Here is a 23,450-nt window from a genome sequence, read left to right on the forward strand (position 1 = left end):
GAGCTCATTAATCAATAGAAGAGGTTGATAGTGGAATCGAAATTAAAGTTCGCAAACGCAATGTGCCATTTTTGAAAAGTTGTGAATTTTAATTTGACAATCTTTCACCTTAATACTAACAAACTTCATGCGCAAGCCGAAGTTAAAATCGGGACGGGTTATACACAGATGTTTTACAAATTAAATAGGTGTTTCATTGGCTAGTTGTGGTATGACTGCTGTTCGTCTCTAAAGGAATTTTGTTCAAAGAAAATAAAAACAAGTCTGAATTTGCCTTCTCGTTCGTTGGCTCTTTAGTTGATTAAACTGAATTTAAATTTTAAACAAAGCATTGTAAGCAAAATCAATAATAGATTATACATTTTGGAAGGATTATACATCATATAATATATACAATCTTATCGATTGAATAACTAAGTTAAATGTTTTCCGGCTTAGTTGGTATCAGGCTTGGGGTGAATTACATTGTAAAATAATGCATTACATTACCATTACTTCATGAATTAGGGCATTAAATTACCATTACTTAATTTTTTGAAGTAATGCATTACATTACCATTACACGAGTAAAGAAATGCATTACCTTTATTTTGTGAAAAGTCAATAAGTTTTAAAAAATTAATTTAAAAACAAAATAAAGAGTTTTTGTAAATATTTCATAAATAAACCATGCTTAAAATATTTACAGGTTCATGTTTTACTATCAGGTTCAAATTTAATGACTTATACAAGATTGCACTTGTAGTTCTCAAAGTAAGGTTGGTCCCGTAACATTTACACGCTAATGCCGGAGTTGACAATCTCTGTTATGTCTCCGATTTTCGGAGTATGATTTTAAATGAAAGGAACGGCTGTATCGTAATACGTGTAGGTGATGCACGAGTTTACACAAAAAAGTAGTAAGTGGCGAACGGGTTTATTTTTACCTATTAATTTTGCATGAATTGCAAATGAAGAAAATCGTGTCAGATAAGTCGGTCTTAAAAATCAAAATGGCGACCATGACAGATCTTTTTATTGTCAAAGTTCATGGAATCTTATTGTAAAATAAAATACTTCTAACGTCAGGTGCCTGTGTTTGTTATCGGTATACAAATGTTCACTTTGTTTGTTTATTCAGCAGGTTTAGAGTTTTCGGGGTTTTCATAATACTTTTATTACGGATACCATCCGACTTGTGGATTATCCCTTGGATCACAAAATTGAATAAATCTTATGATTAAAATCATCTACTTTGATATAGTTGTTTGATTTTCCCGGTTAGTAGTCATTTTTAAAATTGTTCCTTGGGCTCTTATTTTACACAATATACCGTTGTGTAAATTTTCTACAATTATGAAGGCCGGGATTGAGTAAAATTTCGACAAAGTATCAGGCAATTGCAAAAAAGCCGAATTAACATAGATTGTAACAACTTATTCAAACTCATAAATTTTGGAAGCATATTCGAGGAAATCCAGGACAATTACAAATTCAAACTTTCAAGACCCCTTCTTTCAGTACTGTTAGTACTTTGATTATACTTCTGTTTAAATCCCTTCAACATATCATCCAATTCATGATGACGAGCAAGTAGGAAAGCTACACCCGGGCGTAACCTTTGTACTGCTTTATTTTTTTCAAATTAATAATTCATTCTTTCATTCCTTACATAGGAAAAAAATAGCGAACAGTTTTTTTTAATTATTCATCATAGAAACTGAATGCAGATAAGCTGCAGCTATGCAGAAGCTTGTGTTGAAGCATCTTCAGGTAAAATCGATTTAATATTTTTCAAACCAAGATCCTCGTGGGAAGGTCAAGACCAAATTTTACATAAGAATATATAGAGAAAATATGTAAAAAAAAAAAATCTTCTTAAAAACAATTTGCCTACATGTAGCAAAGCTGTGTAACTTAAGTGAAAGCAATCTCGGATAAAGAACATTCAAATTCGTTTAAATCAAAATCTTGAGGAGAAGATTAAGGCTTTATTGGGAATCTTATTTTACAAAGAAAAACATTTTTTCCTTAGGTGAAATCACCCATCAGTTGTGATGCATTGTAACAGTATTGAAATTGATATTCAAAACAAAACTGCTTCGACACTCATTATTATTTACTTTTGGTTTAAGGAGTCTGGTATAAATCTGTCATAACGAAAGTTATTGCATGACTTTCTTAGTGAGCTTTACATAGATCAATGGCTTATATAGATAAACAAAGACTTTTAAAAAAATACCGTAAATCTTGAAGAAAAAAAACTGAAAACTAAATCAGCACTCTTTCGTTAGGGTCACATAGGCCACTGATACCTCTGTTGTAAAAATCACAAGTCCACCTTGATATTCGTCATGCACAGCAGATGAATGGAAAATTGAAATAACATTGTCAGCCCCTGCTAATGTTCAAGTAAGTTTATGAAAAATTTCAATAATATTTCATTGTTAGGAAATATTTTAATGTCAAGTCCCATTGACTTAAATCCTCCGAAGCGTGTCCACGCCTTTACTCTCATTTTTGCAAATTTAAGCTGATTTAGCGAAAATGAAAGTAGGTTTTTTTGGGGTTTTTTTTTTTTTTTTTTTTTTTTTACAAATTTTAGAATAATTACTTAACAGGGAAAATTCAACTTTAGCTCACGGGCATTATAAAACTCGTGTTGAATTACTAAAGGTGTAGGCAGTTGTGCCGGTGCAGGCATTTTTAGTTTATTGGCTTTAAAGTCTTAATTTATAGGCATAGATATTTATTCGTCTCGGTTAATAATATACAACTAATTGTCCATTATTTGGCCTTGGATTGCCAAATGCCGAACGGAGACAGTACAGTATGGCATACGGATCCTGCTAAATATCTGGGCGGAATTTTACTTCTTCTTTTGCATGGCCTTCTAAGTGTGAATAGATAAGGTCCACTTTCTGCTATATCTGTGTATTTTCGTGCTGAGAATACAATTTCAGTTTTATTTATCCAATCATCAATAGAAACATCGGATTTTGATATAGGGCGACCACACAATATTCTTTAATTTTCTTGTTTGAGATATAAAAGTTTGTTTTTCAATAACTTGTTTGGATTGTGATTTGTGTTTTGCTTCTAATAGTTCGATTTCTAATTCATGAACACGATGTTGCAATTCCGCTTTCTTCATGGTGATAAAATAATGGTATTAACAGTACTCACGAACACAATTCACTCCGCGGAGAGTATAAGGACTAGAACACAAAAAAATAAAAATTGCTACATACTTTCCAATTTTTGCAAATTTTATGACTCGCGAAAAAACTGGATATACGGTATTTCGTCAGATCTTGATGCACTTTCAAAACACCCTTTCAGGAACCATTGTTGCTGTTCATCACGATAGTGCACATTTATTGGTAACCCAAACTGCGAATTTCCAATATTCCTTCACGGAACACAACCTGTCACCAAAAATCAGCTATCATATCTGGAAGAAGATGTAAGCACTTCTGCTGGTGAAATTAATAAGCGATTGTCTCTAAACAAAAACCACACACAGGAAAGTCATCTAAAGCTTCAAAAAACTTTCATTTCAGTTCATCCTTTCCTACAGAGGTGTGTCTCATGTGTCGCCATCAAGAAAAACAGTGACTATAAGTACCTTCTCATTGTAAATTCAACTCATTAAACACATATGAATCAGGGATTTTGAATGTTGTAACTTTATTTGGGCAAAAATTGTCACTTAAAGAAAGAGCCATATATGTTTATAAATGAAGCAACAAATAGAAGATCTCAGAAAATGAGAAAATGAATTATTCATTTTGTAAGCGAATCGTTCATTAGGACTTTATTGTGACAATCACTGTTCATATCGAACACACCCGATTTTATTTTTCCCATAATTCTTTGCAATGTGCTTGGCCGACCCTAACAATAGGCGCTAAGAGATACCCGGCCGAGCTGTCCAGCAATAAAGACGTGCTTAGTGTGTGAAGGGGGTATCGTGTTAGAAGCCTGTGTGGCATGTTTTAGTTTCACAAGTTCAGCATTTGACGCGGACACGGATAGCTGACCGTGTGTCATATTGTTGATGTGGTGATGACGATGACTACGATGATGATGATGGTCATGTCGATGATGATGGTGTAGATGATGTCGTTCATGGTGAAGTCGATGACGATGCGATGTTCATGGTCGATGACGATTTGATGGTGATGTTGATGACGACGATGATGTTATGGTGATGATGACGACGACGATGATGATGGTCATGTCGATGAAGATGATGTAGATAATGTCGTTCATGGTGACGTCGGTGATGATTATGAAGTAGATGATTATGGTGATGACGATGATGTCTTTTATGATTAAGGTGTTGTAGGCGATGATGTTGACGATAGTGTCGATGATTATGATGGCGATGGTGATGATGATGATTGTGGTGACGAAACTACTCTAGTTGTGGTTGTCCGTAGTTGGTCCAGGACTACAGCCCCGGAGATTCGGACACTCTTCTAATTTATTTTTGGTCATTTGTATAAACATCATATTTTTTCTTGTTGAGTGAAAGTTGTGTGAGTGTTTGTGTGGTTTAGTGTTTATATTTCTATCTTTTCTTTCTTTCTCTTATTTTTTTTGTTATTAAATTTTGTTAAATTTAAGATGTCTTGTTGTTGTTTGGAGTAGCCTCCGCTCATCCCGTTACAATTGGTGGCAGCGGTGGGATGAGTTGACTCCTCCAGATACTACAAGATATCTTTATAAGTGAACAGTTGCCAAGGTTTATTTTATTTTTCATTTTTTGATCTTTTTTGTAGTACATGTAAGAGCAAGTGTAGGTCGTTGTTTCCTTTTCCCTTGGTGAGTACATTACGTTAGGCAGATTGTTTTGTTAAAAGTTGAGAAGTTAGTCCCTTTATGAGATAATTTTGAGGTAAGTTGGTCTGTCAGTCAATGCACCATTTCTACTGTCAAGGAGATGCTGGAGCTACTTGAAGTGGGGACCAAGATGGGGATGAAGGATGAAGATCTTCAACAATTCGTGAATGACGAACAGGCCAGAATGCGGGACGAACGTGAGAAACATAGAGTCGAGAGACAGGAGGAGAGAGACCGCGACTTCAAACTACAGATGGAGAAAGAGCGCGCCGCAAGAGAACATGATGAGCGAGAGCACGCCCGATTGATAGAAGAAAAGAGACATCAGCAAAAACTAGAAGAACTGGGACTTGATCACAAACTGCAACTCGAGAGATCTCACATGAAGCCGAGTGTTGTGACTAAAGAGGAGAAAGAAACTTCTCAAGTGATAAAAGGACCAAAACTTCCTCCGTTTGAGGATTCGAAAGACAACATTGACGCGTACATTCAAAGATTTGAGATATACGCAACAACGCAGAAATGGAATAAAGACACGTAAGGGACTCATCTTAGCGCATTACTCAAAGGAAAGGCACTGGATGTGTTCGCAAGACTCTCACCCGAAACAGCACTTGATTTCAACGAGTTGAAGAACGCCCTGTTGAAACGATTTGACATGACGGAGGACGGTTTCCGCAAGAAGTTCCGATTTTCAAAACCAGACGGAAGTGAAACTTTTATGCAATTTTCTACCAGACTGGACAGTTACCTTGAGCGGTGGATTCAGCTGTCTAAGACTAACAAAACATTCGATGATCTGAAGGACTTGTTCTTACGTGAACAGTTTTTATTGTGTTGCTCGAAAGAACTTGCTTTATTCCTAAAGGAGAGGATTCCTACTTCGATCCAAGACATGGCGCGATACGCGGACCAGTTTGCTGAGGCCAGAACAGTGACATCTTCTTAACTTACGCAAAAACCGCTCTTTGACAGACGACAGCAGTCCGATAGACAACCGCCGTACAAAGATTCCGTGCAACAAAACCAATCTGGAAATGCAGTGAAGTGTTATGAGTGCGGACGACAAGGACATAAAACCTTTAACTGCAACTTCCGCAAAAGTCCGAATAACAGGCCGTTTAATTCGAGCGAGAAACAAGAAACAACACCGAAACATACTTACCCTAGTGATTTTCAACGTGGGTCGTACAATAATGGGAACCATGGATATCCAGGACGCGGTAGAGGTCGCCAAGGAGCCGCGAGTGTCGTCGAGAAACATGGAAACTTACCGTGTGTTGGTGATTCGGTTGCTTTCTGTGAAACGGAAATGCCAGTTGTGAAGGGATGTGTTGGCAATAAACTAGTGACTGTGCTAAGAGACACAGGTTGTAGTGGTGCCGTTATTCGTAGAGAACTGGTAAACGATGATCAACTAACAGGGACATCTCAACGATGCAAGTTAGCAGACGGTCGTATTATTGATTCAGATGTGGCTAGAATTGATGTCGATACTCCTTACTTTACCGGAAGTGTTGATGCTTGGTGCTTTGATTCGCCTTCGTACGATCTTATTCTTGGTAATATTCGTGGAGTAAGAAAACCACATGAACCAAATCCAGTCTGGATTCATTCCGTTGAAAACATAGCAGCTGTTGAAACGCGTGCGCAACTAAAAAAGAAACAGTCTCCATACAAACCATTGAAAGTACCGGAAGCAATACGGGATGTATCGCCGGAGGATATCTTACAAGAACAACGAAACGACGAGACACTGAAAAAGTTATGGAGCTTAGCTGAGAGTGGACAGCTTAAACATTTCAGTGACGGCGGATTTTCAAAAATGTGTGAACGGAAGCAAATGTTGTTCAGAGAATTTTGCAGTCCGAAAGTGTCCAGTGGAAAACTTTTCCGACAGTTAATCGTTCCCCGGAAATACAGAACTTTTTAACAGAGCGTCCTGCAATACTGACATACATAACGGGGTAACAGTTATAATTTTCATATAGCATTTACTGTCGAATCATTTTTTATGATTTTCATTTTCAACACCATATATACATGTATTTTTTAAACAAGCTTAAAACTATTTTTCAAATAAATGCTTTTTTTTTCTTCTTCAAAAATTGGATGTAGTATTGTAAATATCATTTTATGTCTTATTTCAATAATAAGTTAGGCTACAAAATGTCTAGTTTAAATGACCAGAGGAAATTCGAACATAAATTGCGATTTATGAGAAATGTTTTTTTTTAATATTTCAACAGGAAATGTAATCTTAAAAGTTGACAGTATATTTCATTAAATTTTTGTTTATATGCTTTTGTTTTAAGGTCCTTACGATGGACACAGACTTAGAACCCATAAACATATGTTAAAAAATATATTCACAAGGAACCCTATTACTATCTGTTTAGACCTTGTTTTGACAAATTAATTATTTTCACCTCAGGTCCACATATCCTCATTAAATGGTTATATTGTATTTCATTCTGTTTCACTATTTGACAAGTGTTCGCTCTGCAAGAATTACCTTGCATGTGATTTGTTACAGGTATGATAACATATTTTATAGGCAATTAACTACATATAATATCTTTTCACCATGTTTTTATAAATTCATTATACTTTAAAGGATACGTGTAAGTTAGCTGTTTTGGATAAGGAGACAGCATAGTGAAAAGATTACAGAATAAAATCATGGCTCAGAACCTGGGAGGAACTTCTACCGATGAAAATACATCGATCAGACATGGAAACAGATTTATTGGTGCTGCAAATGAGCTGAGGGTCAATGTTTTCAATGTGGAAGAAGAACACCTACATAACTTTTCAAGGAACAGAACAGAGTACAACCTGGATCTTCAACCCTCCTCACTCCTCTCACATGGGAGGAGTGTGGTTACGCATGATCGGGACTACGAGACGCATATTGGATGTAATTCTTCTTGATTGTGGACCTAGGTGTTTAACTCATGAGGTTCTCACTACATTTGTAGCGGAAGCTACTTCCATTTTCAACTCTAGGCCTCTAGTGCCAGTGTCTAGATACCCTTGTGTTATCCCATTTAACTCTAAGAATGCAATATTCTAATGCTCTTGGAAACAAAAACGAGCTATTACAGACAAGGTGGAGGAGAGATCAACATTTTGCATCAATTTTCTGGAAACGGTGGAAGAGTGAATATGTGAACACTCTTCAGATGCGCCGGAAATGGAATTCGCACCAAAGAGAGCTATCGCCTAGTGATTAAGTGTTAATCTGCTACAGAGAATTTTCACGCAATTCTTGGCCAAAAACCATGTGCGACGAGTTACTTAACATATAGTTATAATTTAACAGTGATCGTTTAGTGTGTACCAATTTTGAAGTTTTGCAGGCACGATTATAGGTATCCATACTCTTATTACATTGTTGTAATACTAAACGTTTATTTAGAAAATATTGTTAAGTCCCATATAGTGAATATGTTCATGTTTCACATATTTACGTTTCTACCCACTGTGTATTTTAATATAACCGCCATTTGGTCAATCAGACCGAGCTTATTATATGATTTCATTGGTTGATAGCGATAATCCTAGCTTATGATAGTACGAATTTATTTACGCATTTCATTTTTCCTAAGAACTTCGTGTTTGTCTCTCTTTTCTAGCTTGATAGAACGTTGCATAGAAAAACATGTAGAACTTAGTATTTATAATAATTCAGTGGTAAACTTAGTACAGTCAACATTGATTAAGGGTAGAATTAGATATTCTTTAACTAATATACACTTGATTCTTGAGTATTACTTTTTAGACTCGGGTTATCGTAGGGTCTATTTTTAGCCCAGTCGTATTTTAACTTAATATTATTTATTTTACATAATTTTTATTTTGCTGGTGGTCTAAATTAAATATTATTTACATTCCTCCTGTAATATTTTTTGGGAATCATATTTGTTATCAATTATTCTATAGTCATATGTACTTTTGTTATAATAAATTTGTAAAATTTACAAGTCTTTTCATTCCAATCATTAAGGTGTTGATCATAATCTAGGAAACACAATCGGATCTGGATTAAACTCTGAAACAGTTGTATAGAGTCATTTGCTTAATAGATATAAACTAGAGACGAGAGAGAGTAATTATTGTGGTCAAAGTCACATTACTCCAACAAAAAGTATCGATCAAAGCTGATTTTCGAACTTGACCAAGGGAATAGTGGTATAAACATTTGGTATAAATTAAATGAAAATCCGTCAAAATTTGTAGGCATGAGAGTGCTTACAAAAAAGTGTGACTGACGGACGCACGCCTGGCATTTCTATGTCCCCGCTCCGCGTTGCGGCGGGGGACAATAAAAAAATATTTGCAAAACCATGCATCACATAACACTAATATTATAACCGATAATGGTAAAATATTCCTGAATGCTTACAATGACGTCATGCGACAATCGAAAGACCATAATCTTTTTTTTTTAAATCTTCTCTTCTCCCATATATATATATATATTTATGAAAAACAGAATGCATGCTATTGATGTCCATGAAGTCCTTTTACTTTATCGAATTTGTGAAGTTCATGGGCTTAGGTCAGAGAGCGGGCCAATGTGGCCACATGGTAAGAGTATATTAAAGAGGCATGGTCACGATTTTGGTCAAATTTTTTTTCCCGATTTTAATGTTTACAATGCTCCAGAATGGCCTTTTTTAATAGGCAACAAAAATCTGAGTGTCATTTGTTGAGTTATAAGCAAATTACAGAGGTTACAATTCTTTCCGATATAAGCAAAGCTATTGTTTACATTTCGAATGTTAAAGTGAAAATTTCAGTTTTATACCTAAATTGAATGTGTTCATCGTTAAGAACTGTTTATTTATGCTTAAAATGAATAAGGAGATAGACAAATCAGCTTGCGAAAAAATTTCTTTACCGGTATATTGAACCTATGTAAACAAAAACAGGGCACGCGCCTTGTTTACATGACGAAAAATTGTGAGCCCTGTGTCTTGTTTAAAACTTACCGACTGGCACCCAAATTTAATTTGATCGTAAGAAATGCACTCCTACAGCATTTTAAATAATAAAAAAGAAATATTACGAAAATCGTGACCATGCCCCTTATATTTCTTTCAAAACACCATTTCAAAAGTAATAGCATTTTAATAAATGAAAAAACCGCAACTTCCTGCTGAAGCTACCCCTCTCATTCTCTCTGAAAAGGACACAGAGTTTAATCAAATTTATATTTGAGAACGACATTTGAAGAAATATATTTAACATGATTGTTTACATACTTAACGGCAATCTGACGTCAATTGACGTATTGAGAAAAGAAATACTGTTATCGGTCATTTGGAAACTCATATTCCTACAGTTTGTTTTATATTTTCTATTCTCCTCCCCTGGAAATCAGTTTTGTAATAAAAAAGATGACAATTTCTGTAAACAAGTTTACAAAAAATAATAAAACATGATTATTTTAAATAGTGTATTGTTTTACATTGATAATATATTTAAATCATGATTCTTACAAAAGTCATAAAAAAATTCGATCCACATATTAAACAATATATCGTCTTATTTTCCCATGTGCAATTTTAAACAAAATAGATAGACCGCAGTATTTAAATAGTTCATGTTATTTAAATTTAATATAGATACTTCGTTATTGATATCAAAAATTTAATTGTTGTGATCAAAATAACTGATCAATAAACAAAAATGACATAGTATTTGTCATTCAAGTCAAAACCAGCACAGCTTTCATTGCTAAGAGGCATCGGTATATTGAAGTCAATTTATGCAGTTCTGTACAACAAATGAACTGTGCGGTTTTATAAAAATGTCAAAAATATTGTTTAGACAATTTAGTGGCTTTTCTTGATAAAGGATCAATATGCTTCTGAAGTGGAACATAGTTAAGAGTGCGTAAGGGATGCAGTTCTTTTTATAATACATTATTTTAATACAAAAAACACACTATTTGAACACATACCATTTTAGTCAGTATATGTTTATGTTTTGCAATATTTGATATGTGTAAATCGTTCTTATAATATCAATGCATTATATATTTTCATCAAATAATTTAGCGATGTAGCTGTGTGTATTTTCTACCTGTTCAGATAAAAAAACATGGTATATTTCCTGGATCTGTTTATACAATCGTTTCTCTTTAATCTTTTCCCCTTCTTGTGTTTACACTCTTGCTTGTTAGAAAAAAGTATTTTATCAAATCGATGATCCGTACATAGCTACTGCATGTTTCAATATTGCATTTTCTTTCTCATCAAGGGACTATATATTTTAATTGGATAATTTTTTTTCTATGGTATTATGGGTATCTGAACTTACAATTGTGTTAATTAGTCTAATACAAGTGTTAAGATGTCAAACACAGACGTGGACGCCCGAAAAAGAAATAAAGTATATTGCACCAATATTGCACGTTGGCTCCATGATGATTTGTTGCTGCAGATTGATAAACTTGAATGCAGTTTGATCACAACATGCATGCACAGATGGACTTGGACAAAAGTTCACAATGAGCGAAGTTCAAACCATATAGTTCACAATTAAGCCCTGCATTGTCACTGGTCATATTACAATTAATCACGGCAATCTTTAAGGCATTCTTGGTGTCTTTTTTATGACAGTCTCCTGTATGTGCTCTCCGATATAATTTCACACATAAACAATATCACACAAATATCCGAATATCACAATAATGTCCACAATGGAATGGTCAGACTTCAGCACTGTTGTTTATATGCTTTTCTACATACACTGCACGAAAAGTCGCGTTTAATTTCACCTTAAATGCAATTTAAACGTTACGATTATTTAAAATTTAAGTATGTAGTATTACATATTGTGTGCCCGAAAACGTTTAAAAATAATTAGCATTTAATATGAGTTTACTGGATTCCGTAAAAGAACAAATTTAATAATGTCGGAAAAATTGTAAACTTACTCATACGTACAGATTTAAGTGTTCCGTAAACTAACATTATACATCTTGTATATAAAACATAATTTTCATAAAACATGCTAAAAAAATTAAGTTTAATGGATATATTAAATTTGTTTGGTTAATAAAATTTAATGTTGAATTTTAATTCATTATTTGTTCTCGTTTAATTTACATTTTACATTATAAACTGTCAAAAATTAAATTATATACGGATATCTTAAACTTCCTAAAACATTCAAATAAACGCTTTTATCAACTTACAACTTGTTTATGCGACGATAATGTTTTGATTAAACCTGCCAATATAAACTGGAATTGTATATATTTTACGTCATTATTATTTTCGTTTAATTAAATAATTATACCACCGCATACATCTTTATATAACTTCAAACATCCAGTTGTTTCCTTTGAAATTGTTTTTGCTATCATTTTTGAAAATTAAAATCACACACAAATCCACTTAAGATTCGATTTTATTGCATGTTAAAGTCTCAATGATGTAAAAAAATAAATACATGTATTCTTACAGAGCAAAACATTTGAAAGTTTTAAGCATAAAAGTCACAATTTAGAAAATTACAATACGTACGTCATGATCAGATACATATGGAATGGATGCCATTACAATTTCTGATATAGTTCATAAAAAATACTTAGGTAAAATGTCCAAATTTGGAATTGTGAAATGCACATTTGACTTAAGCAAATGCAGGCTAATACACATTAAATGGAAATAATGGAATCTATATGGACTAGTAGGAAAAAAACACACAACTGAAACAGACCCATAAAAATTGCTGCATGGTCTGCAAATAACAAATTCTAGCTTAACTTGCGTATTTTCATATACAACATAAATTACAACACAAAGTCAGTTTTTCTATATAATGCATGTGGATAAAGAAAAGCAATTGTTGAAAGTTGACAATACTAAAGTAATCAATTTTTTTTTACTTATTTACTGGTCACTAAAATACATACACACGCACACACAAATTCTCTTTCCTAGTACATGTATTTTGAAAATAGCATGTTTTCATAGAAACATACATACTACATACATACTCTATAGTTCATAACTGCAAATAGATAAGAGTTTCCATGAAAACCACTTCAGAGAAGATATATATTAACAATCATATTATATGTAATAGCATTGAAAAAACCCTATATATTTATATACCGGTATATGATGCATACAAATACCAAATTATACTAAATTGAATGAACAAATTGTTCAATAATAGGATGTACATGTGCATCTCTAATTTTAAACACTTCATGTGATTTTAAAAATAATTCCTTAGGTTTTACATTATAATATTGAAAATTTATTATACAGAAAAGGAAAATACATATTCTAATGACCAGACTATTCAGTTAACATTTTGGAACGTATATAAAGTAATTTTAATTTACACAAACTTCCAATGCAAACAATAATTGATTATCAAAATTTGGCAAAATGGTAAATTTAAATCATGGAAATTCAATAAAATTCTTCTAGTCTATCCTAATAAGGTCTGGAATAAGATCAAGCATATGCATGTACAAAATTTAAAAAAGTTATGACACTATTAAAATTCAACTCAATCTTACTTATCATAAAAAGAAAACAGTTTCCCCAATATTTTACTCAGAAATGTCTTATCAAGTAATGTTTATTTCTTGCATCTGTAAGAAACTGACAGGGAAGCCTCACTCGCCCACAAGCAAGAGCAAAAGGATCGGTCAGAGACACCACCTTTCTCTTACTTGGGTATCAAGATCTGCAACTTACTGCCAGCAAAGCCCTTTCAAAATACTTTTTCATTGTCTCCTGCTTAAAATTCACTTTCAATAAAAATTCTTCTAGTCTATCCTATTAAGGTCTGAAATAAGACCTGGCATATGCATGTACAGAATGTAAAATATAGTTATGACACTATAAATATTCAAATCAATCTTACTTATCATAAAAAGAAAACAGTTCCCCATTATTTTACTCAGAAATGTCTTATCAAGTCTTGTTTGTTTATTCCTTGCATCTGTAAGAAACTGACAGGGAAGCCTCACTCGCCCACAAGCAAGAGCAAAAGGATCGGTCAGAGACACCACCTTTCTCTTACTTAGGTATCAAGATCTGCAACTTACTGCCAGCAAAGCCCTTTCAAAATACTCTTGCATTGTCTCCTGTATATTTTTAACAACAAATTTTGTTCACTATAGAGCTAATTAAGCTAATAAATTATATAAGTGAAACTTGTACAAATATGTAGATTAAAATAACTTGAGATAAAAATTGTATTTTTTCCGTAAATTTTCTAGTCTACGTCCAAGTTTCAGGAACAAGCTCTGAAAGATATACATACAAAAAGTCCTGTATAACTGCCTAGATGTCCATAAAAACTACTCTTTACTCAATAAATTATCAAAAATCTAGTCTATAACTCTTTACTTAGAACAAAAGAAACAAATTATGATAAAATATTCATTAAAATAACCACTTTATATCACTCATATATGTGTTTAGTTTATAATTTGATATATGATTTTAAACTTATACAAGCCTTTGACAGGGAAGCCTCACTCGCCCACAAGCAAGAGCAAAAGGATCGGTCAGAGACGCCACCTTTCTCTTACTTGGGTATCAAGATCTGCAACTAACTGCCAACAGAGCTCCCTTTAAAAATAAATAACTTCCTATTGTCTTCAGTTCTATTATGCTATAGAGATGTATGCACTAATTACTGGAAATAAACTTAAACATATTTGTAAATAAATTGAGATAAAAAAAAGTATGACTTGGTTACATGCCAATATGACAAAAATTGAAAATCATAATGGCCAAATTTAATCTGTAATTGATCAGCATAAAAAAAAATTCAACAATAAAAAAAATACACAATGAATATTCTTTTATATAACAGTATGAGTTGAACAAGTAATATCAGATCCTGTATTTAAAAAAATACCCAGCATATTTTTAGGTTCATCATACTACAACAATACATCAAGCTATTTTGCAATGATTTTATAGTCATACCACATATTGAGCTTTGCAGTTCTCAAGAAGTGTTAAACAACTCTTTATACATGGATAATAAACCTACATCAAAATATGAACCTCTAGCGAGGAACAAAAATTGTCCATGGGACGGAGTTAACAATTTTATACAATCAACAATGTATATGTCAAAATGCTTGCATATCAGTAAAACCATATAATAACTTTCAGCTCAGGTGAGCTAATTATACATGACAGTTGCAACTCTTTTAAAAATCTCAAATGGCCCATTTCTGTTCATTTGATATATTTTCTGGTTTGTCTCTAGATGATTCATTGTTGGTCCTTATACGTCTTATACTTTGCCTTTTTGAACATTTGGATTTCAGAGCAGAACTTTTGGTGTCCAATTAAACATTCGTCAGAGCGCCACTCTAGAGATGTGATTTCATATATTGTGTCATCTTCCCAATCATTTTCATATTCTGATGACATCATCAAGTACTCGACAAGAAATACAGGTTCTACTTGTTTCTTTTTCTCCTCATCCCAGGAGGTCTTTTGTTTAAATACAGCCTGTCTATAGTATAACTTCCATTTTCTACAACATATATACACACATAAATACACATGTTTATAAACACATATTGTCTTTAAAAAGCCAACATTGTAAAATGTTCAGGCTTTTCTTTTAAATTCCTCAGACAATTTATTTAAGCATTAAATCATTGTTTTTTGAAAGAGGAGTAACAGGCGTTTGTGCATAATGAAAATTTGTCTGCACACACTATTGCAGTTATGAGACTATATATTTCAAAAAACAAGAGATATTTGTGAAACACAGTTGTCCCCTTCTTCCTTGGAGAAATGAACGAAAAAGCAAATAATTGGGATTTTCCCATATCCAAGGGGCATAACACTGTCAAAAATTGCTCAATTAGACTCTAAATCAAACTTGACCAAAATATTATTATGATGAATCTGTGTGTCAAATTTCATATCAATAGGAGCAACCTCTGCGTTAAAGGAAATTGTTGGTGGACCGGCCGATCAACAACAGCAATGTAGTATTCCCTCCCTTGTCTGAAGGGGGCATAATAACAAGTATTTACATTTCTGTTAATTCTTGCCTTATCTGCAAATGCGATTTATACATCAAAACTCCTTATTAATCTTAAAAGATAAGTTAAATCAATAGAACAGTCACTGTATATAATACAGCATAAATTAGAACTTCAATACAAGTTCATGATTTTGGCAGTTGTAAACAGGGACATTTGAACATATGTATGGTCTAGACTCTCAAAACATGCAGTGCATATAATTGGGCATACCCTTGTTTCCTTTGTTACAGATCCATTCCTTTCTTGAAAGAATCTACTCTCTCCTTCCTTTATCTTGCATAGACAGGAAATATCTGTTTATTGCATCTAAAATATAACAATGCAACAAAAATTAGAATATTATTTGTAAAGTTTTATTTAAATACAAGAGCGCGGGATCTGACAAACACAGGGTTCGACACTGTTTGATGCATTAGACCAGCCGGACTAGTGCCTGTTCATTTTAACTAGTCCGCAGGCAATTTTATGTGCCCGTCAGAAATAAATTAAAAAGCATTACCGTATTTGCCTTATATATAGTATGGAGTTTTTAAATAGCATTTGTAAGAAAGGAGTGCATAATATACACTATAATGTTTTTCTTACAGGTGTTGCACATGTTTAGTTGTATTGTGCTATGCAGTACATAGCAATGAGCTGCGTATTCACTATCTCTATGTACTAGGTGTATGCCGCCATTACAGATGTTATAAATAGATCTATGCAAATTAGATCCAGGCTATGAGCTACCTTGTTCTTTTCATTGTCTAAGTTCTTTAAAAATCTGTTTAAAATAATAAGCAATTTATCACAAATTATTTAACGTAAAACAATTCATTTAAATTAAACAACTCACAGGAGATTCGTTTCACCTATATTTTTTAAAAACACATAAACATCCCTTTCGAAGCTGTTGTTGTGAACACGTGTGCTTGTAACCTATTAATTTTCTCGGACATCCCCTTATGGCAAAGAAATAATCAAGTCACCCATAATATCCTGCATACCTCTGTTGTTTTGCTCGGTAACTCTATAATCACTGCAATGTATCATATGCTAGATAATAAAAATACAGTCAGGGTTTTCCATTAAAATGTCGACAATCACACATCGTTAATTTACACATTTTTTAAGCAAAACTTTTTATTAGTTTGACCGGACTGACTAGACAGAAATTTTGTTAATCCGTAAGAAAATCTATTAGTCTGTGACTAACGGACTAAGGTTAGTGTCGCACCCTGCAAACAAAAATTTTTATTGGTGTGGTCTAAGCTATTAATTCTTTAAAAAGTTTTTACTTCAATATTTGGTTTCCATCATCAGATTTCATTTTTCACTACAATCCTAGGGAAATTCCATGGGAGTATCCATCATGCACAGCAATCTGAAAGTATGCATTCACAAAATATCATACCAAGGCCATACAATTATATAGTTGCTGATATTGAGATAACTCCTCTCAATACGCTCCACATGTACATTACAGTATAAGCCTTAACAAAAATTTTGGATGTGTACAAATGATTGAATATATATTAATATACAAGCCAGACACAACATTTATGCTTATCAAATATATGTATGTTATGTCTCAGCAATATTACATTCAAACATGCAAAAAAAAAATCAGTAAGGTATACAGAACATCATGAGTTTTAGGCGTGGAAATCAGGTGTACAACAAAAATGAAAGGCTTGATCACCCAATTCTTTTATTTATTTTAGCCAAAGCTTTGTAAAATGTTGTGTTCAGATGAAGCCTACTGTTTTAATTCCTGTTTTTTGACAGAGAATGTACCACATAATCCTCTAATTCTTAGCCCCCCACCCCCACCCAAACAAGATTCCAGCAAAACCTAATTCAAAAAACATTTAAACAAAAAGCTACAATAGATTAATCACTGAAAAAAAAATTCTGCAGCTTCAATTCAGTCATGAATTTTTTCAGGGCTGGGACGATACTTTACTTAGCAGATTTGGTACAAATCACGACACATGAGATGCGATATGATACATATCACGATACATTGCAACTTAATGGGCTTAAAATTTATTGAATCAGTCTATGTATTACCACATGTTCAAAGTGATTTCATTATATTTAAAATGGACGTTGAACAATTTACAAATTACTTTCGTCTTGTATTCACTACTTTTCATAAACAAGTAATCCGAAAGTTTTCCACACTCCAGATTAAGCTTGAATCGATTTGACAACTTTACGAGGTTTTCTGCCATCTTTGTACTTTCATATTAGGCGCGCGGACTTAAAATAGCTGGTATATGAAGCTCGGATATTTTATGAAAATATAAAAAAAGTTCACTACGGTATCGTTGTATTAATGGTAAATGTATCGATCCAAATATTGTCAAAGTATATACCGTGATGCACTGGTGTATTGTCCCATCCCTATATTTTTTTGCGGTTATATGTTAAATATAGCAAATCAGACCAATATTTTATTGACATCAAATATACTTACATGTACTTGGCTGGGTACACATATTTTAACTTTCTTATTTCCTTTCCTTTGCGATGGATTACTTTCAGAGAGTATTTAGCGATGATTTCCTTCTGCCCCTCCAAGATTTTTTCCTGCTGAAACTCAATCTTTCTCAACTTGAAAAGTGGCCACGATGCTGGTCCTATTCATCAAAATAGTGAAAATAAATCAAAATACAGGCATTGAAGAGTTATTCTAGGCCTCTAACGGGAATCAAGTCAAGTCGTACCCAAACCGACTCGTATACCCAAGCCGACTCTTAATCAATAGGTCACAGATTGTGACTATAATGGGTAGCAATTCTTGGTTAATAGCTACACTCTGTCCTGAGTTTTTTCTTCGTTCACTTTTTCTTGATATTTTGATAATCATAAATACGTATGTGCTCAAATTATGTTCATCCTCAAAATAGATATGAAATATCTTCAGATTATCTGTTTTGAAACACCCCTTTGGCTTTTGCCCCTTCAGATCTCAATATACAACTCAAAATAGTCTATGGGGATTTTTCATTGCACCAGCCATGAAATAGCCTGGATAACGAAAATTTGTGCAAGGTATATATTCCAAGTGATTTCCAGATGGTGAAAAGATGTAGACATTTCCTATTATAAATTTCCGCAAGAAATTTATTTACCTTCCTGTGAACTTTTATGAGTGAAAAATTATGTGTCATTGAATGGAGATATCTTGGATATATTTTCCATTTCATCCATTTCAACTGTACTTCTATTTGAGTGTAGGTGTATTTTTATAAAAAATCATCAAAAAGTGATGGAAGCAATAACTTGGGACAAATTATAATCAACATTGATTAAATTTGAAACTTGTGTGTTTAATCATTGCTCTCCCCCCCCCCCCCCCCCTCCATTCTCGGGTTATTTTTTTATCATTTATTTTTAACTATATGTTGATTTATGCTACATTTAAAAAACACAATTAACGCAAAAGCTATGTAGAAATGAAATATATACCCCTGGTATAAAAAGCAAAGAATTTGCAATGTCAGCAGACACCATCTTGTAAAATTTGACACCTCGCTAGGAAATCCTTAAATTATTTATACTTGTTTCTATCATATCGCTGGTTCTATGGTATCGCGGTATTTCTGTTTACTTATAGTAGCACGCGCTGAAATTGACATTTGACGTCGGAATATTTTTAGACATTGAAAACAGACTCGTTAAACATTACTGAGGTATATAAACTCACAAAACATTAGTTTCTGGAAATATTTTCGTATTGATAGATTTTTTAACAAAATAATATAACTACCGCGATATCATAGGACGGGCTCATAACTGAAAAAGTACTGACCGGCTGGAAATGATGGTCTCTTTAATTTCATAAGGTGTCAAATGGTGAAAAAATAACTTGTGAATGTGGGGGGGGGGGGAGGGGTGAATATGGGGGTTGGGGGTCCCGTCCCCAAGCATCTGTGAGTACAAATACTTATACCGGTAGATAATATGGTAATTTGATAATATGACATACCCGACAATATTTATTGAAATGAATATCAATATTAAAAAGTTATGACTGTGGGCATAATCATGTAATTTGAAGTTATTTTTCACTCGGACTATCCGACTATTTGATTACAAATCAGTTTGGTTACGAGTTGACTGTACTTCTTACAAGGGAAATAATCATGTTCACAAGGGGAAGTAACTATAAAATTACAAGAGCATGTGTTAATGGGACGCTTGTTTATCGGTACCGTAATCACCACCATACCTTTTAAACAACTGGTACCACTGGCCGGCGAACCTATCTCCAAGGTGCTGCTACATGTAATAACAGAAGCTGAGGCAAAGGACTGACGTTGTGGGACTGTTTCGCCATCTTGTTTCTCACGAGCGCTCTACCTGCTTGACATGGTGGTGACTTTTTCTTCCCTTTCAGCACTTGACAATAGTCTTGACAATGGATGTTTTCCTAAAGATTTCGTCGATGTACGAATCTGATGATTCATCAGTCCAAGAGCACTAAATTCTGATAGATCTACTTAGCTACTTCACTCGAATCCGACATGTTATCTCCATCGCAGCTTGGCGGGTTCAGAATTCTCTCGATTTTTGATTGGCTTAATTTGATTCGCATGCGCGTAGAGGTTAAACAAACTCTCTCTCTCTCTCTCTCTCTCTCTCTCTCTCTCTCTCTCTCTCTCTCATCCTGAATCAATTGTTATAGTGAAATATTTTTTATTTGCTTTGTGAGTTTTTTTTTTACTACAAATCAAATATTTCCTTGAAGTGATTAATTTAGTGGGTTTTTTTTTCGTCCCAAACCCCTTCCACGTACATGTAAGTTCAGTGCTGCAGCATATAATAATATTGGATGCTTTATGATATTTTGTCTGTTTGTATCAGTGTATAAACAATATTTTATTCTAAATGAAAGATGTATTAATGGCACATTAATTATCACGTATATTTAATGCAAATCAAACTTAGTTAAACTTCAAGTATAAGCAAATTTACATATAAAGATCAAACTAAAATTATCATAGTTATATATTTTTTCTATTAAACTTTATTATTCTTTTTTGTATATTGTATCTAATCTACTTATACGTGTCTGAAAAAATAATCATTAGGATGTTTTGTGTTTACCGTCTCGAACCCCTCCCATAATTAAATCAGAACATAATGATCCGATAGTTTGATACATATAGACGATTTTGTGTATTTGCAATAATGAGTACGTAAACAACTTTTTATTTTGTATAAAATAACATATTATTGACACATCAGTTATTATATATATTTCCTGAATACCAGAAACATTATTAAACTTTATGTATAAATGTATTTACGTATGAATGTCAATTTTCTTAAACGAAACGTATAATTTTTTTCTATTAAACTACATTATTCTTGATGTATATCGCATTAAATCTAATTATACTTTATTATAAAATCCAATCAAGTAAATGACATTATATTTTGCATATAATATAACGTTATACACAAATTATATTAAAAACAAGAAATATAATTTGGTAAACGAATCTATAAAATTATATTAAACGCAACTTTTCGTGCAGTGATAGTCTTACACAAATTCTGTCTTCACTCTTTTTTGTTTGCATCATTTGATCATAAAATCAGTGAGTTAGTTGTTCATGCAAGGTTTTCTTTAGGTCTGTGTAACCCCGTCACCAGGGCAGACACCTATTGGGAAGATAAATGGATTTCATATAAGCACAATTTTTTTCAAATTTAAAGCAGTTTCTAAGAAAAAACAAGTTAGTCTATCATATATCTACTCCATCTACTGATCTTTTAATCAATATAGCTACAACTTTGCACTACTAACTCTGACTATGTGAGTAGAACATTAATTCTTTTATTTAAGTAATAGAATGTAAGTCATAAAAAATGTACTTATACACTATGTAATGATAATTCACTAAATTTGGCATTGTTTAAATAAAATTTTGAATTTAAATTATTTGCTCATGCACAACAATGTCAATAACGAGCGTTTTGCTTGATTCAACACCTGGCATTGTCATAGGGACAGCCTTAAACTGTTAAACCCTAGGCGTCGGAAAAGGGGGGGGTGTCTAGGGGGCTAAGCCCCCCCCCCCCCCACTTTTTTTGCAAAGTTAGACCTAATCAATAGGGACATAGCATCATAGAGGGTTCAGCCCCCCCCCCCCACTTTTTCTCGCAGCAATGGTAATTGTTCCTAAATTTACCTTGATTGATTATATTGAGAAATTGGAGTCATAAGCATACTAGCCCTACCCCCCCCCCCCCCCCCGGATTAAGAATTTCATGTTTTGGGTAAAACAATTTTGGTAGGTAAGATTTTTTTTTGGAAGTATAGGTATACCTCCCCCCCCCCCCCCCCCCCCGCGCGCACGGATTAGGATTTCCATGATTTTGGGAATTAGGTTTTTTCCCTCAATTTTCTGAGGATTAGTCTAGCCCCCCCCCCCCCACTTTCAATTTGCTTCCGACGCCAGTGTAAACTCATTATAAAAGATCACAGTCTTTCGTTTTATATCCCAATAACTGTTTAAACTGCCATTCAACGAATATATTTTCATTACTTCACTTACTTTTTCAAAAACGTGCTCATTATCATGCATGAGATGGTGCATGCAGTGGCCTTGGGTGTTGAGACTCGATTCATTCACTTATATTCGTCCTCTGTTTAGCCGTGGATATTCCAAAAGTAAACACTCCATTGACAATCATTCTTTTACCTTGTGCACAGCCTTATTCCCTTATTTTCATTCATTTTACCATCTCGGTGATGGCAGACAACATGGCAGCATCGAATGTGAAAATTGGCGGCTAGCTATTGATCGACCAATCAGCGCGCGCGTAGCTTAACATTGAACCAAAAGTAAAAGTAGAAACAAACACTGAACAGCATACGAAAAAATTCTTCAATCTTCATGATTCAACATCAAGCGGTTTAGACACTCCAATATAAGTTAACTGATATTTGAACGTAGGAAAAAAGAATATAGCATAACAAAAGAACAGACAGGTTGGTGTTCACGTAATACGTGGGGTCTGGAGGGGGGGGGGGGGGGGGGGAGGGGGGGTCATTTTGCCTTTTATGTAATGAAACATCATGCGATTAAAGTTGATCTTATTTTCGTAATAATAGAAATTTTTATTGAGACTATCTTAGAATTATGTAATTCAAAATATACTTATATATAAAGTTTTTTTTTTTTTGCTTTAAGTATATGATAGTTCCTTATCATAACAAATATCAGTAAAGGAATTACTTAGTAAATCATGTTTTGTTTTTAGTAAATGATTGTCCCTTTTTTCATAACAATAATCAGTAAAAAGGAATTACTTAGTAAAACATTTCTACACATTAAGTAAATGTAAGTAAAATATTTTTATTTAGTAATTGACATAAAGTTCAGTAATTGTTTTAAATTTGTAAGTAAATGTTAAGTAATTACCTATTACTTATTAATATGATTTTAAGTAAAAAATGATTACTAAGTAAAACTTTTTTTAGAGTGCACCTTAGGCCCTTCAGAAACACCTGTTCAACAAGATCACAGAAATGCGTTAGCATGAAACATGGCGTTGCCAT

At 33.4% G+C, this 23,450-nt stretch overlaps 1 protein-coding gene across 1 annotated transcript; it reads left to right on the forward strand.

Annotated features, from left to right (window-relative positions):
* Window positions 1-3,879: 3,879 nt before the first annotated feature.
* LOC128174926 (putative uncharacterized protein DDB_G0271982) lies at window positions 3,880-6,402 on the forward strand. The gene is made up of 2 exons (XM_052840350.1): window positions 3,880-4,291; window positions 4,322-6,402. The coding sequence occupies exon 2, from the start codon at window positions 4,928-4,930 to the stop codon at window positions 5,366-5,368; it is 441 nt and encodes a 146-aa protein (XP_052696310.1). The 5' UTR covers window positions 3,880-4,291; window positions 4,322-4,927; the 3' UTR covers window positions 5,369-6,402.
* The last annotated feature ends 17,048 nt before the right edge of the window (window positions 6,403-23,450 follow it).

This window comes from Crassostrea angulata, chromosome 2 (genome assembly GCF_025612915.1).
Source record: "Crassostrea angulata isolate pt1a10 chromosome 2, ASM2561291v2, whole genome shotgun sequence".
In the NCBI taxonomy this organism is placed as follows: Eukaryota; Metazoa; Mollusca; class Bivalvia; order Ostreida; family Ostreidae; genus Magallana; species Magallana angulata.